The 17,477-nt window shown below is 38.4% G+C and overlaps 1 protein-coding gene across 2 annotated transcripts in view; it reads left to right on the top strand.

Moving 5' to 3' along the window:
• txk (TXK tyrosine kinase) overlaps positions 1-13,401 on the top strand; it is a 58,470-nt gene extending 45,069 nt beyond the window's left edge. For both annotated transcript variants that reach the window (XM_043691455.2, XM_043691472.2), the window contains 4 exons: positions 3,193-3,257; positions 7,244-7,362; positions 8,861-9,018; positions 12,189-13,401. In XM_043691455.2, coding sequence (XP_043547390.1) covers positions 3,193-3,257; positions 7,244-7,362; positions 8,861-9,018; positions 12,189-12,263 — 417 coding nt within the window. In that variant the 3' untranslated portion in view covers positions 12,264-13,401. The remainder of the gene's footprint in view (positions 1-3,192; positions 3,258-7,243; positions 7,363-8,860; positions 9,019-12,188) is intronic.
• Positions 13,402-17,477: the final 4,076 nt, after the last annotated feature.

The following is a 17,477-nucleotide window of genomic DNA, read 5'->3' as shown; positions in this document are numbered from 1 at the left end:
AGATAACATTATCATCTATATTTCTATTAATAAATAATGGGGTGAAATTGTGCTGTGGTGGTTTAGCATTTCAAGTCTCTGATAACACATGTTTGGGTATATAGATATGTTAATGTTGCAGGGTGAATGGCAAAGGAAAGAGACAAATATTCTTTTGTTGTTGTTTTGCAATTGTATGTGGCCAGTTACATTTTGCTCATTACAGTTTTGTTCAGACATTGAGTGAACAATTCATCTTCGGTGAGTGAATGCATGTTCCAATTGTAGCAACATAATCTGCTTTGTACCATGCCACCATAGTGAGTTATAACATGAGTCAAGAACAGAGAGAAGCTTTCAGAGTATTTTGCTTGGTCTTAACTTAGTACTATATCTAAATTCCAAATGCCCATGAATTAAACAATTTAGTTCATTCTTCACACATCCTACTATCAATGAATACCTACAGTTGATCACAATGAATTAGCAAGAGTCCTTTTACACTAAGGAGAAGTCCCAGAGCTTTATAAATGTTTGGATGAACTGAGTACATGAGAAGCACTGAGTCTGCCATGCTATGAGAAAGAAGAATGTAACAATATTGAATGGGTTTTATTAACTAAAACCCACATTAAAGACTGCAATCTATTAAAATATTAATTACAGAGAGCACAATTTTCCTATTCCTACGCCTAGCTTACTATAGGTCCCAGGTAAAACACAGAACAAAACCAAATAAGAGGGTTCACAAAAGGGAGGACCACTTATTGATTTTTCCATCCATTAATTTGAATGGATAGAAAATGCACTGGGTTGTCATCAGGGCATATGTTCTTTCTGACTTTTCACATTTGTGCCAATAATATAGAATCACCCAGATTTATCAACAGAAAAATATACACCAAATGTCCTTGATCACCATTCAAAGGCTTTTTCTTTGTAGTCTGGAGTTGGGATTTTTGGAAAAAAATGGTTGATGTTGTATGAAGGAAGGTTGACTCTAACTATTTCAAGGTGGTGTGGTTAAAACATTGTGAAGGTCATATGACCAGGCTTCTTTATTAGAAATAAAGACAACCATTACTATTTTCACAATTGAAATTGGAGAAAGTTACTATTCTGTGGGTCACATGTAAAATAGAAAACCTCTTTCAGGTGCCAAGGTGTCCAACTAAATGCTTATCCATATTAGGTTTTTAAACAAAGAGATCTATTGTCCAAGTTTCTTAATAAACACAATTCAGTATTTATTATCTAGGCACAACTTATTCAATAAAATTGCAACAATTGGTTAACATATCCAGTCAGTAATATAACCATACAAAGGTTTATCCTCGTAAATATCCACGAAGTATGCATTCTTACATGCATATACATGCACAAGCAGTTCAGAAAAAGAGAAATAAATAAATAACACAGGGTTCCTGGGGAAAGAAATAACATTGGGCCAATGGACTATTCTTGAAAACATAAGGATAAAGTGCAGGATGCTCTGGAATTAACTGCTGTGATGTTCTGGAATCTGTAGTCATAGCGTCAGAGAGATGTACAGCATGGAAACAGACCCTTCGGTCCAACCAGTCCATGCCGACCTGATATCCCAACCCAATCTAGTCCCACCTGCCAGCACTCGGCCCATATCCCTCCAAACCCTTCCTATTCATATACCCATCCAAATGCCTCTTAAATGTTGCAATTGTACCAGCCTCCACCACATCTTCTGGCAGCTCATTCCATACACGTATCACCCTCTGCGTGAAAAAGTTGCCCCTTAGGTCTCTTTTATATCTTTCCCCACTCACCATAAACCTATGCCCTCTAGTTCTGGACTCCCCGACCCCAGGGAAAAGACTTTGCCTATTTATCCTATCCATGCCCCTCATAATTTTGTAAACCTCTATAAGGTCACCCCTCAGCTTCCGATGCTCCAGGGAAAACAGCCCCAGCCTGTTCAGCCTCTCCCTGTAGCTCAGATCCTCCAACACTGGCAACATCCTTGTAAATCTTTTCTGAACCCTTTCAAGTTTCACAACATCTTTCTGATAGAAAGGAGACCAGAATTGCATGCAATATTCCAACAGTGGCCTAACCAATGTCCTGTACAGCCGCAACATGACCTCCCAACTCCTGTACTCAATACTCTGACCAATAAAGGAAAGCATACCAAACACCTTCTTCACTATCCTATCTACTTGTGACTCCACTTTCAAGGAGCTATGAACCTGCACTCCAAGGTCTCTTTGTTCAGCAACACTCCCTAGGACCTTACCATTAAGTGTATAAGTCCTGCTAAGATTTGCTTTCCCAAAATGCAGCACCTCGCATTTATCTGAATTAAACGCCATCTGCCACTTCTCAGCCCATTGGCCCATCTTGTCAAGATAGTCAAGTTGTGAATCATGCATAGTTGTCTCTGAAGTCTTGCAGGTACAGCTTGCTCCAGGACTATGATCTCAAGACATTCTTTCAGTCACTCTTTCACAAGAACAAATAGGTTTCATCTTGAATTGATTCCAGAAAGTGGAGAGATCAGCTGGAAAGCTTGTTCATAACAAGCCTTCCTCTACCTTAGCTGGCTCTCTCCAACTGAACCAAGTAAAACAAAATTCCCTCTATTCAAAAACAAACAGCTCCAACTGGATTTACAGCAATGATTACCATTACGTGGTTTCAAGAAAGGCTTGTTAAAAACTCCAATGTCCACAGTGAACTTTCAATGACCTCTTTTAAAGAAACCTCTTTTAAAGAAATCTTGAAATAATTTTTTTTTCCAAAGTCCTTCAATAATTAAATCCTCTAAACAATATTAAATATAACATACCTTTGCAATACCAGCAAGATAAAGGTTTGCATTGCAGACCCTCCTGAACAGTTAGAAGGATAGTCACTAATGCATCTTATAACAAGATAGGGATTATTCACAATTTTATTGTGTGGGATGATTTTGGAAGCAGCCAGTTTCCCAGGCAGTCTATGACACTATAGTTTGAATTTGGTCCCATCAGAAGGTATGTGAGGTGTTGTTTGTCTGAGTGACTGATTTTTGAGAAACTTCAGCAAGGTTACTGGTAGGTCCAGTCACGCATTTAAAACAACCTTTATTATTGGGCTTCTCAATATGCTTTTTTCTATATATATATATCATATTTGGTTATTAATCTGTTTTTATGAATGAAATTACTTTTTAACCTGAGTATTTCTTCTCAAAACTAGGCTGCAAGAAACTGTTTAGTGGGTGACAAGAATGTGGTGAAAGTCTCTGATTTTGGAATGGCAAGGTAAATTAGTTTCTCAGATATGAAATTCTAACTTTAATGGAAACATTCTCTAAGGTAACTATTGTTGATTGAATGTTAACAAACACTGCTTAACATTCATGGAGTCCTGCTGAAACCTTTGCTAAAGGCAACCTCACAAGGATTTCATTAATTACGGAAATTAAGTAACTTTGTCATATGTGAAGTATGAATTAAGATTATTGTTAATGCACTGGAAGCAGTTCAGAGAAGGTTTATTAGGCTAATACCTGGAATGAACATTGCCATAACAGGAAAGTCTAAACAAGACAGGCCTGTGCCCTTTGGAGTTTAGAAGAGTCAGAGGTGACTTAATTTAAGCATATAAGTTCCTGAGGGGACTCGATTGGGTGGATGTTGAAAGGATATTTTCTCTTGTTGGAGAATATGGAATTCGAGGGCATGTTTTAAAAATAAGGGATCACCCATTTAAGACAGAGATGAAGAAATTTTGTTTTTCTCTCAAAAGGTTGTGAATCTTTGGAATTTCTTTCCTCAAAAGCCAGTTGATGTAGAATCATTACATATCTTTAGATAGAGGTTTGATTATCAAGGGGATGAAAGATTATTGGGGATGTGCAGGAATATAGAGTTGAGGTTAAATTAGATCAACAATGATCTTATTGAATGGCAGAGGAGGCTCAAAGTGCTGAGTAGAGTATGCTTTTTCCTTTTCATATGTTCACATGAAATTGAATCAAAGTCTTGCCTTTGACCACTTCATTGCTGATCAATGTGTTCCATGTTCTTATTGTGAAGCTTTAACCTTGGTTAATGATTACAATGATAATGGAATAATTGCATACTTTTCTAGCAATAATGAATGGTTGGAAATGCTGCTTAATACTAGTGGAATTATCAATTCATGGCAATGACCATTATAAACAACTGAGCAAGACGGTTTGTAATCTCCAGGTTACTTACATGCTTTATAGCTGTTAATTCACAAGACATCCACTTGGTCAAAAAATATAGACCAAAACAATGCCAGAAATTCAAGTGTAATGAAACTGGGAGAACTGGCTAACATGTGCCTGCTCATGTAGTCCCAGGTAACATGTTAAATTTGTGCATGAGACCTCATGCAAATGATTGAGTCTTGTGGTCAGCACTTGCTAAAATTTTGTACATGTGCCTGTTGGTTTCAGCATTCTCCCATGGATTGGTGTGAGACTTTTTAACACATTAAAGGTAAGGTGTGGGGCGTCCTGTGGCAGTGTCCTTGCCTTATGAGCCAGAAGACCCGGGTTCATGTCCCACCTGCTCTAGAAGGTATACTAATATTCCTGACAGGTTGATTTGAAAATACGAAAAAGGTGCTATGTAAGTGTAAATTGTTTTTGTAATTACTGATTATTCACATGCACATAACCATTTCTGGATGCTCAATACCATCATTATATTTTGGAGTACTCTTTGGTGTGGTGTCTGTTGTGTGGAGTGGATGTTGATTTAAAAGCCTCCACCTTGAGAGACTTTCATCTACGGATAACTTGAGTGAAATAGCTGTTCATTGTGACAAGAATTGAAAGCTGCTATAGGCTCAGAAAATTAGTGCCAAAAGCAAACAATTCATTCTTGTAAAGTTACTTAGTCTGAGATCACATTGAGTGGCGGAGCTGGCTTAATGAGCTGAAAGACCTACTTGCATCGTTATCTTCTATGTTTCTGTAACGAAATGTGACTGATGGATCCAGCCACAGGAGGGGTTATTATCATCATTGGTGCAGAGAAATGAAGATACAGAGAAAAGAAGGAGAAGTAGCCGTGTCAAAAAGCCCAGGGCCAATAGCAAATTCAATGGATATTGACCATCCTCCAGATAAGGAGGTTGCAGCTGAATGTCACCTCGGGATGCACAGGCAGTACAGGAGTGCCTGAGTGAATGAATGAATGATTTATTGTCACATGTATTTACAGTGGATAATATAATAAAATACAGTGAAAAGCTTCAACTATTGCCACAATCTGGTTCCATTTTGAATAGTTTAAGAATAAAAAGACATAACTTAGTGAGAGTCTATTTTTGTTCTGCCATCTCTGCGCTGAGTCCTGAGCTGGCTCAGCAACAACACCCACACCGCCACCCTCCTGTCGGACTCACCAACGTTGGAATTACCATTCTACAGGTGCCATCACTTTGCAAGTTGCTGATGCTCTTCCACCATCAGCGGCGGGCTCATGTACGTCAATGATACCATTCTTCAGAGACCATCTCTTCACCATTTCTCCCCCGTGTCGCTGCCGATTCTGGGTCCTGTGCCGGACCCATACTCGCTCTGCAACCAGGATACCTCAGCTCCACTGCTGCCATCAATAACCTTACCTACAGCAACCAGCTGTCATGCCTGATGCCAATTCCTCCAAATGAACAAGGTGTTGTGTCCTCACATGCTGAAAACATCCCAGGATGCTGTTCTCCAGCTTGAGGCATGGCTCAGCCACAATCTGTTATCTGATGGAATGGGTGATCACTCTATCCCAGTGGCTCAGCTGTGTTGAAATTTCTGCATCTGCCTCCTCTGAAGGAGCAGCTGGCGACTGTGTGATCTCTCAATCATTCCTCAAAAGTGTATCCATACTGTTATCAATACCATTTGTACCAGTTCACAACACATCATCTTGTTTCCCTTTGGCAAGTTCAATGCTGCAGCCTTGGTAGTAAGCTTCAACTACTTCATTAACTAAGCCCCCAGGTCCATGGCACTATAAACCGTACACATCATATCTAGACAATGTTGGAGTCATACCTGGCACATAGGAAGATGGCTGTGGTTGTTGGAGATTAGTCATCTCAGCTCCAGGACTTCGCTGCAGGAGTTCCTCAGGGTGGTCTCCTTGGCCCAAACATCTTAAGCTACTTCATCAATGACCTTCCCTCCATCATCAGGGCAGAAGTGGGGATGTTTGCCAATGATTGCACAATGTTCAATACCATTCATGCCTCCTCTGAAGCTGAAGCAGTCCATGTCCAAATACAACAAGATCTGGACAATATCCAGTACAGTAGGAGGGATAACACCTCCTGTATGAGAGACTACAGCACTGTGCATATAAACCAGATAAGACCTTATTAACACCTGGGGAGTTGGCTGCAGTGATCATTGATAGAATCATTGATAAGAGTCAAATACAGCTTGTGTTTGTTTTCTCTTAGATTTTGCTGTTGCTGAATAAAAATGAATGGTTTAAAGCCTTTCTTGTATGTGATGGTTCACATTGATTAATGATAAGCTGCTGGGCTACAGTGGGCATTGAGAAAAGATTAACAGTGACTTAGACAGGATTGTAAGATGGAATATGGCTAAGGATAGATGAGCTGCGTGAACAGTGATCAATGTGAGGATATGCAGATGGATGTGCCATGAAGTGTCAGCCATGCCAGCTATGTGCCCTGAGAAATTTGTTGCACTTGCTGGCCCACTACATGCGCAGTTAAGGGTAACTCGAGTACCAATGTTTGACTGGGTGCACATCTGGGGCTCAAAGATAGTGTCAGTGTCAGGGGTCCCGGGATGTTCCAGCAATGTTGAGAAAGTCCGCCCAAGAAAAATGGGAAAATATGGCAAGTATTGGACAATCAGGGAGTCATAGGAATGTGGTTCATGGTTAATTGGGTGTGTTTGTGACGATAGTGTAAGCAAATCTATTGGGCCTCCTTCACCCTCCATGAAACTCGAAAACATGATACTTAATTGAGATCTGGTAAGATTCAGGGCTCAGGGATTAGTGTTATTAGTAATTTAGTTTGTATCTTAACAATTCTCCTCAAACAAAAATAATTATTTCTAGAATTCTTTCCACTTTAAGTATTAGGACTGTGTACTCAGAGGTAACACAACTGAAAAAATGAAATTAAGAAAATAATGATTTTATTTTCAAGTGTAACTTGATTTGATGTATAATTGAGTTCCTTTCCAAAGACATTTTCATGTCTGTTAAAATGCTTTGGTGTCTGCTTTCTACAGATATGTCCTTGATGATGAATACACCAGCTCAACAGGCTCCAAGTTCCCTGTCAAGTGGTCACCCCCTGAGGTCTTTCACTTCTCTAAATTCAGCACCAAATCAGATGTCTGGTCATTTGGTAAGACATTTCATTTATTCAAGGAATCTCTGGGGTTAAAACTCTTTACTAACTATTTAAAAAGGTTAATTGTCAACGAATCATTAAGCCTCAAGTGCTTTGCGATGACCTTGTAGAAATACAATTTTCTATCAGTCACAGCTTAATGATATAGGGTAGGCCATTTACATCGGAGGTAGGGAGAAATTTCTTCACCCAGACAGCAGTCAATCTGTGGAATTCTCAGCCACAGAAAGCAGTTGCGGGTCAGACATTGAATGTTTTCAAGAAGGTGCTAGAAATGGTTCTTAGGGCAAACAGTATCAAAGAATAAAGGGAGAAAGTGGGAACAGGGTACTGAGTTGGATGATCAGCCATGATTATACTGAATGGCTGAACAGGCATGAGGGGCTGAATGGGTATTCCTACTCCCCTTTTTGTGTTTCTATGTTTTCTTCCTTTTTAGCAGTCGATTGATACTCCTTCTAGTGATCATGACACTAGAGTGGATGGAAATCTTGGGCACAGTCCTTACTTATGCATAAAGAGTATGCCTTAGCTGCCAGTAGTGGCACAAAATTAAAATGCTTTATTTTCTTATTATTTTAGATTCTTTTCAGCCTAAATAATTGATCAGCTCTTTTATTTTTGCTGCCATAACAATCATGGATGGCAGGAATTTACAAATGTAGTGTTTCGAAGGTGAAAATGGTTATGAGTGCATTAGATTTTACTATGATTTTCATTCATTTATCGCATTTTAATTCATATTTAAATGGAAGTGTTCCTATCCCTGAGGTCAATTTTGCACAAGATGCTGCTCTGCCAAATCAGCTTGGTTTAGCTAATGCAGATAAAATTGATTTTAAAGGGAATTCAGGATCTACCATTGGAAAGAAATTGGTTCTAAAATGTGTAGAATAATACCAGATGAAATATAATGATTAATATAGTTGTTGGATCTTTAGATCAGTGACATTATTTGGAATGCCGTTTCTGTATGTCATTGAAATAATTAAAGGGAAAATTGAAGATTTGTTCACAATAGCACTTGGCAGTCAACACACCAAGATATTGTGGTATGTACTGGAGCAGTAGAATGCTGAACTCTGTTGCTAAATCAACAGAGTATAATTGACAGTCTATTATCGTAATCCTGTGTATTTGTCAGGCTCCAGTAGGGGAGGCCTGGATGGCAACAAAAAGATAAGTCTGAAGCTTTCATAACTATCTTCATGCAGTATTGTCACCTCTGCTTCTTCTTGCTGTCTTGAATCACTCAACATAATAGCAAGAAATAGCTGAAGGCATTTAAAATGAAGGCTATGGGCCCTGACGACATCCTGGCTGTACTACCAAAGATTTGTGTTCCAGTGCTCTTTGCTAAGTTCCAGTGCAGCTACAGCATTGTCTTCAATGTGATAATGTATAAAATGTCAGACAATTTTAAATGCTATGGAAATGGATTTTTTTTGTGTGGAAGTCTCTACTAATCTTTTTTATCTCATTGTTCTTTAAGGTGTTTTGATGTGGGAAGTGTTTACTGAAGGGAGAATGCCTTTTGAGAACAAGTCAAATGCTGAGGTTGTTGATGAAATATCTCGAGGAGAAAGGCTATACCGACCATCACTTGCTTCACCCTCAGTGTATCAAATCATGTACAGCTGCTGGCATGAGGTTGGTTGCTACTTCAGCTCTTTACATGGACTGTCTTCACTTTGTTACTGCATGACATTTACTGCAGTTGATAGGAGTGCATTTCTTGGTCACAGGAGACTTTAAGGGTATATGTGGAAATAGGGAAATGTGTGACAACCTGGTAGTTAAGGAGGAGCAGATAGATATTGCAGGGAATTCTGAGTGCATCTTGCTCTCCAACCACTATTTAGTTCTGAATCAGTTCTGAATACTTGTGGGAGGTTTTGTTCTTGTGTTCCTACCTCTGGGTCATAAAACCAGAGGTTTTATGTCTCACTTGCTATACAGGTGTGTATTAACATTCCTGGATTGACTGATTTAAAAACAAAACAACCTACCAGTGGGAATGAAGGCTCATTCGGGGAGTGACTGCAGTTTGGGTGACTCAGCTGTACAGGAAGGAAAAGGCGGAAGATGAAAGAAAATACTCAGGGATTTGATAGCTAGGGGAATAAACAGACATTTCTGTGTCCACAGACTTGCTTTGAGATTAGAATATTGCCTCCCTTATACTCGAATCAGGAATGTCACTGATCAGCTGTAGAACGTTCTGAGGGAGAATGTGGTTGTGGTCCACATTGGGACCAATGACAAGGAAGTGAGGTGAAATCCTGTAGTCAGATTTAATTACTAGCAAACAGGAAGTATAGAAATCTCCAGATTAGTCTCAGAGGTGATCTTTATAACATTTTGAGGACAGATCAGATGATTGTGTAGCTGAAGAGGTCATGGTGGGCTTTACATTTCTGGGATGTTGGGATCATGTACAGGCCCAAAGTGGTTGATGAACAAGGCCTGGAGCATTATCTTTGCTGGGCAGTTTTCTAGTACTATTTGGGAAACTTTCAATTAGCTCGGCTGGGGAATGGGAACTAGAATGTAGAATTAGAAAAGATAAAGACAGTGCACAAAGGATTCAGGGAAGCAGATAGCACTACAGTAAGAAATAGTTGGTGAGGTCAGACTAAGAAAGAATCAATTAAAGTTTTTGCAAGAAACACAATAAAAATGGTTGTTGTACTGTAGGTGCACATACCCATGTGACAATGTGATATTGTAATTGTAAATAACAACAGGACTAGTTGCTAAATAATTCTGGATACTAAGTGATCAGACAAGATGGAGACAGAAAGAAAAGAAGCATGAAGACTGTATTGATTTAAGGAGACTATTACTGTGCTAGAGCTAGAGGATGTTCCGGAACCAAATTTATATGGTTAGAATAAAGAAACAGTAGTAGTATCATTATGTCACTAGCTATATTCTATAGGTCATCAACAAGTGGAAAAGATAAAGAAGAACAAATTTGTTAGATATTATAAAGATGGAAAAATAGTGTTGTAGTATCCAAGTCCAAACAGTGAAAGTAATAGTGTGAAGGGCAGGGTTCCTATATGATGTCCCGGAGAATATTTTTGATTGCTATGTTTCTAGCCCAATGAGGAAGGAAGCATTGCTGGATCCAGTTTAGGGAAATAAGGTGGGCCAAATGTTTCATATATTAATCAGGGAACATTTAGGGACCAGTGACCATAGCATCATAAGTTTTACATTAGAAATGGAACAAGAACAGAACAATTTAGAGTTAAAGTACTTAAATGGAGGAGACTAAATTTCAGTGAGGTGAGAAAAGATCTGTTTCCATTAAGATGGAACCAAAGATTGGTAGGCAAATCTATAATGGACTATCTTTAAAGAGGAACTGATTTTGGTACAATTGAGGTTGATTCCCATGAGTATGGAAAGATAAGACAATCAAGTCCAATGCCCCCTGGATGAAGTGTAAGGTACAGAGTAAGCATTAAACATAGTTGTATAACTATTACCAGTTGGATAATATAAATAAGAACAAGGTTCAATATAGAAATATGGGGGAGGAAATGAAAAAAACATTGGAGACAAAGAGAGAGTATGCAAAGAGATTGCCAAAGTTAAAAGGGAATTGAAAGTCCTCTATAAACAAAACGGTTTAAAAAAAAAGGATAGTGAAAAGAGAATTTGGCCATTTAGGGACCAAAGAGGGAATTGATTTCCTTGAGTTAGGGGTCATAACATTAATACTCTTTAAGGAAGAAATTGCTGCTAAGTCATAGAGAAAGCTGATGCAGTTGAGGTACTGGGTGGACTAAAGGTTGATAAAGTAGTGGTTTTGGAAAGGTTGGCATACTTAAAGTCAATAAATGACCAAAGCCAGAGGAGTTGTATACAAGGATGCTGACGAAAGAGTGAAGATTGTGAAATACTGGGAATGATCTTCCAATCCTCCTTAGACACTGGGCTGCTGTGAGAGGACTGGAAAAATGCAAATATTACACTTTTGTTCACAGGAGAGTGTAACGGATAAATTCAGCAATTCCAATCTAGTTAGTTTAAGCTCAGTGGTGGAAAACATTTAAAGACAACAATCCGGGGGAAACTAACAGTCACTTGGAAAAGTATGGATTAATTAAGGAAAGCCAATATGGCTTAGTAAGATAAAAATTGCGGATGCTGTAAGTCAGAAACAAAAACAGAAATTGCTGGAAAAGTTCAGCAGGTTTGGCAGCATTTGTGGAGAGGAGTCAGAGTTAATGTTTTGGGGCGAGTGAGCTTCCTCAGGAAGACCATTTAGTTTAGCTAACTTTAGTAAGTTTTTAAAGAAAGTAATGGAAGTAGTTAATATGAGGAGTGAAATTGATGTGATGCATATGCACTTTCCTCCCAGAGCCCTGTAACCCCTGACTCACTTGTCGGGCATAGACCTGACCTGAGCTGCGTGTCCTCATAAAACCCCCTTAACACTGAAGGACAACTTCTGAGGTAGTCCTGGGCTACATTGGGAATTCTGTTCAACTTATGGCATATCTATTTTTCTTTACGTTAATCAGGTCCATTTTTACCTTGTCTGGTGGTTATCATGTTACCTGTCTCCTGGTTTAACTAATCCTTCATTTCCTTATTTTTCTCTTTGCCTGTACATTACATCTCTTGTTTTTTCAGATATGGACGATAATTTGATACTCGTGCATTGTGATGGGGTGTCATTTAGATTTCTCTGAATATTGTCAGAATCCAGTCCGGAGATTTGAGATGGGATTAATGGCAAAGTTTATTAGTAAACAATTCTTGAGTGGATAATGACTGCAATTGTTTTGAATACAATTTTTCAGAAACCAGATGGGCGCCCCAGTTTTCGTGAGCTTTTGGACTTAATCAACAAGATCACAATGTACGACCACAAGTGAAATGACTTCTCACACACTCAAAATCCTGGATGTGGAGTGATAATATATTGAGAACATTCAGAAAACATTCTGTGCAGGTGTTTCGTAGGTTCATGTTGCAAAGACAACAAGAAGTATGTGTCTGGAATATCTGGAATGGTGCCCATTTCTTCATGGCATCAGGTTCTCCATCACATTTAAGTGCAATATAAGACAAAGTTTCAAGAAAAGATACAGGACAGTGATATGACAAAATATAGACATTTTGTAGGCGGCTTTGTTTATAATACTGCAAAGTATCCTCCTGAGATTTGCAGTTATTATATAGTTCCGGAGATGATTGTAAATATTGGTATTCACATTTCTTTGTAGAATGTATTATATTTATTTAAATTTAGGTTGCTGTGGTCATGAACTATAATTATTTAAAGTTATCACAGTAACTGAAGGGTCAAAATGAGTCACATATTCACTAAAAGATGGATTGCATAAAGGATAAATCTTATTAAGTTTAAGAAATTTGCCTTTAGCTACTTTAAGCATGTGACAATTTAAAATCATAAAGGTAACAGAAAGCATAGCATTAAAACCAATAACATAGATGTATTATTTGGCAATGTAGAGTCATTAGCTGTTCAGGCTTGCAGTGTTCTGGGGAACATCTGGTGAAATGATGTAATCAACAGCAAAAAACCACCACAATATTTAAAAGAGAATCTTTTAGACAAGGCAATAAATAGAATTGGGATTAATGTATAAAAGTCTTAATATTCTATCTATTCAATAACCTGTGAACATTTTGAGGCCAAGCTGAGCTTGTTTTACAAGTACAGTCAGAAATATTCAATTTTAAACAATTTTATAATAGCATAGTCCTAGAAGTAAAACAGTATTTTTAAAATAAATCTCTGTAGGCATCCTAGAATGGCAAAAGAATTCAACTTTGATTTATAAATCTTTAGTGTGTTTATATAGAATACATCTCTTCTTAAGTATGTCTAATCTGTGATACCTACAAGTTGTATGCAATCATGAAACTATAGCAAGAATGTAAGAAATTCTAAAGGAAAATGTTTATTCTCTTAGAAACTTGTATGTAGATATTGAAGGCTGGTCCAAAATTTCTTTTTTCAAATAAACTGTTGGCAATGCACTGATATTTTCAATGTATTGGTGATTGAGACCAAGGAACAATTATTTAAGGGCCTCTGATGAAGAATTATCTAGACCCAAAACGTTAGCTTGCTCTCTGTCCATAGATGCTGCCTGACCCACTGTGATTTCCAGAATTTGTTGTTTTTGGGGCAATTATATACCTTTGACATACCATAAAAGTGCTGCACATATTTTATTTTGGACATTTGCTAAAAGTATAATCAAATATTGCTATTATTCTTCATACCATACTTGCCCTACCACTGGATATTATCAAGTCAGACCTGTCACATTTTGAAGGCAGTTTGAACAATGCTGAGTGGTAGGTCAGGCTGTTTAGAAGGCCTACCTCAGTTTTATGAGACCTCTGGTCCAGTTTTATAACAGATTGTTAGGATTGTGCAGCTTCAGGTTTCATTTCCCACACTATTTCCAAAGTTGTCTCATAACCCCACTCTCCCTGCCTCTTCATCCCATATTTCTGGACACCTCATGCTCATCCACTGGGAAGACATCGGCAGCAGTAAAGACCGTATCTATTTTTATTTGTATTTCTGATCATTGACTGAAATGGGAAAAGGATTATTTTAAAAAACCAAAGATTGTGGAATGGATTGCTGTATTGTTTAAAAGAAAGTCACCAAAACTTATTGTAAGCAATGTTTACATTGCTGCTTTGTTCAAACAGTTGTTATGGACTAGGCCAGACCACACAAAACATTCTTGAGCAGGCTATCCAGATGATAACTTTGTAATTTGTTTTGGCAAGTGTAAAGTGAAAATTACACAGAGTAAGTTAGCTAGGTTGACTATTAGATTTTAAAACTGACAGAAGTGTATTCACAAAATTACACAAAGAAACACAAAGAACAGAATAAAGAACCCCTACAGAACCCAGTCTATCCAAACTAGACTTAATTATGCTGTTTCAAATATACACAACAGTCCCAATAAGCAACCCCCTTAAAAAACAGTTTAAAAAAGGGGCATGATGCTTAAAGGTTGAAGTTAGAAGGGCAGAAAGAGAGAGGGAATTTCCACACAGCTCACTGTTGAATGCCCAACCAGTTCTGGACTGAACAGCTCAGTTAGAGAGCTGACCACTTCCCTTTCATCATACAGGTCACTTCTAAAACATGACCACTTTGGCCTGAAATCTTGTCTGATTACATATAAACAAAAGGCTCTCAAAATCCTTTTCATCTCTGTACCAAACTAGTCAAATCGAGACCGGGAGCATTACGACGCGTCTGAAAGAAACCAAGGTCACAGTATCTTTGAAGAAAGGAACAGCTTTTAGAGAAAAGGAACCAGCCTTGTGACACAGTGGAGGAGGTTGGTTGAAGACAAGAATTATGTCCGATTTGAGATTCAGTCAGTAACAAGCAACAGATTGGCTTGTGGAATTGTGACCAGCTGTGGATGCCAACATCCATCTGATTGGCTCCTGGGATGTTGAATAGTGTGTGGGTGTGAATGATATTGTTAGAAGCCTTCAGACCTCTGGAAGATAATGTGTTGTGTCTCTTGCAGTACAAAATCTCTGAAGCCTGAAGAAAATAGGGAGGCAATATACTTATGGTAATATCACTACCTATTTCTCCAGAAACTCACCCAATGTTCTAGGGACCTGAGTTTGAATCCCACCATAACAGATAGTGGAATTTGGATTCAATTTTAAAAACAAAATCTAAAATTAAGAAACTACTGATGACCAAGAAACTATTGCTGATTGTTGGAAAAAAACATCTGGTGCTAATGTCTTTCAGGGAAGGAAATCTGCTGACCTCAGCTAATCTGATCTATATGTGACTCCAGATCCATAGCAATATATGGATTCTCAACTGCCCACTGATATCACCTAGCAAACTACTCAGGTCAAGAGCAGCAAGGGATTGGCAATAAATTTCTGGTCAGCTAATGATGCCACATCCTTTACTTGTTGCTGTAAACTATTCCTTAAAATCAATAAATCAGAAACTCTATCATGTGTGAACCTGTTGATCTATGCTTCCACCAATAATGTGAAGATTACTTGAAGAGAGATTGAAACACGGCAAGTTCAGGCAATCAAAAGTGATCCTTGTATACAGAAGCTATTGACTGGCTTCCAGCTTTTCTTCCCTCCATCAAAACACGCAACTCTATCTATAATAATGTGTTTGTAGTGAGTATTTTATAAGAGGGCTAGAGTTTTAATTAGGAGAAAGTGAGGACTGCCAATGCTGAAGATCAGAGTCAAAAAGTGTGGTGCTGGAAAAGCACAGCAGGTCAGGCAGCATCTGAGGAGCAGGAGAGTCGACGTTTTGAGCATAAGCTCAGTTTTAACTAGTTAAGTTATATGTCAACTGTTGATATATTACTTCTCCTTCAGTATCATTGGGAGAAAATCCTGGAATCATCCCCTAACAGCATTGTGGGTCTACTTACAGCACATGGACGGCAGTGATTCAAGAAGGCAGCTCCCCACCATCTCCAAGAAGGCAACTAGGGATAGGTAATAAATGCTGGGCCAGCCAGTGATGCCCATGTCTCACGAGTGAAGTAAAAAGTTCATTATTGTTTAGCTATAGTTAGATTCATTTTATTTGTATATCATAACAATTATTATTAAGGGCACAAATCTGGATGGTGCTTTCTGCTAACCTATGCCTAAAAGTCAAGCAAATTCAAGAATATTTGCATACTTTACAATATCTTTAACATTTGTGATGATTCCAGGAGTAGTGGGGTTCTTGATTTCCAAAGCATTACCCGAGTGAGGTATGACAAAATGACAAAAAAAATCTAATAATCCAAGAACACCTTCACTCATAAAGTTCCATTCATAAAACCTGTTCAAAGATTTCAAATACCTCAAGTGGTTAATCTGTAATGAAAACAAAAATATTTGCATTCAGTAATCATAATAAAGACAGCCAATTCCTTAATAGCTGATGCACAGCTTGCTATCAAAATATGTCTTGTCACTAAGATATCTTCTTTATAGCTTTTGAAACTAAGTCAAGCATCTATTATAGACTCAGTGTAATAATAGCCCTGGGAAAGGTCAACAATGAAATCTATCAAGCTGCTCAGGGCTTTTTCTAATCCACATCACATGGCTCGTTGTCCAACAGCAAGGGTTTTTTTTGTTTTTTAAAACTGTCAGCTGCACCTTGATTATTTTATGCTTAAAGGGCTAAGGATTTAAACAACTTCAGTTCATGAAACCTCATTCACCTTCCACACTGCTTTTGTCTCTTCCATAAATGTGTGACTACCATACTGTGAACAATGCAACAATGGTCCTTGGAACAATCAAAATGGGTCTGCTTGAATCAGATAAGTTTCAAATGGCCCTACTGAGTTTGGAGGTAGGGGGTTTTATAATTTCTCCATTCTCTGATGTGTTTGCTTTTGATGAAGGGCACATGAAATATGATGAGCCTAGCCCACTGTCTTCCCACCCCCTGCTGACCTGTCTGGCAGGTGAAGCATCTGCCTGCTATTAGTTCTATTGAGGCTCTTCATTGGCTAATTAATGAGTAGTTAAGGCTCTCATTCCATCTCATAAGACTCTTGCAGCATTTTGATAGTATCCATATCTCTGACCCAGGATCACTGGGTCGAAATCCCACCTAACATGTATAATAGTAGCTCTAAACCATGTTGATCAGGAGAAAAAAAAATCTCATTCCATCACTACCACACTACTAGAATTTTCACGTCTACATTAGTGGTAGCAATCTTTTCTTGCATCATTGACTTCGTAAGGGTTGGCATGACCACTAGCATTTCCTCAAAATACCTTCACAGTCTCTTATCTGTGCTGGTAGCTTCAAGACTTCCCGGCATTATGGCAGACCAACCCATGCTGAGGTTTAGTTAAATAAATCACCAGGAGCAGTGATCAACACTACCTTTTTTTTACTTCAGTTTCTGCTTCATGAAAAATCCTCCTTTGCCATTTTTCCAATGTGGACTCCCATATTGAGTGTAGTATTAGATTCACAACACATTCTCCTCCCTCACTTGTGCCACTATTGCTGGAGGTTCTATTGTACATGTTTTCACCTGCCAGCAAAAAAATGGGAACTG

Source organism: Chiloscyllium plagiosum, unplaced genomic scaffold (assembly GCF_037043375.1).
Source record: "Chiloscyllium plagiosum isolate Xiang-an unplaced genomic scaffold, Cpla_swu_hap1 HiC_scaffold_1, whole genome shotgun sequence".
NCBI lineage: Eukaryota > Metazoa > Chordata > Chondrichthyes > Orectolobiformes > Hemiscylliidae > Chiloscyllium > Chiloscyllium plagiosum.
Note: the sequence above shows the minus strand (reverse complement) of the source record. Positions and strands in the feature narration are given on the sequence as shown.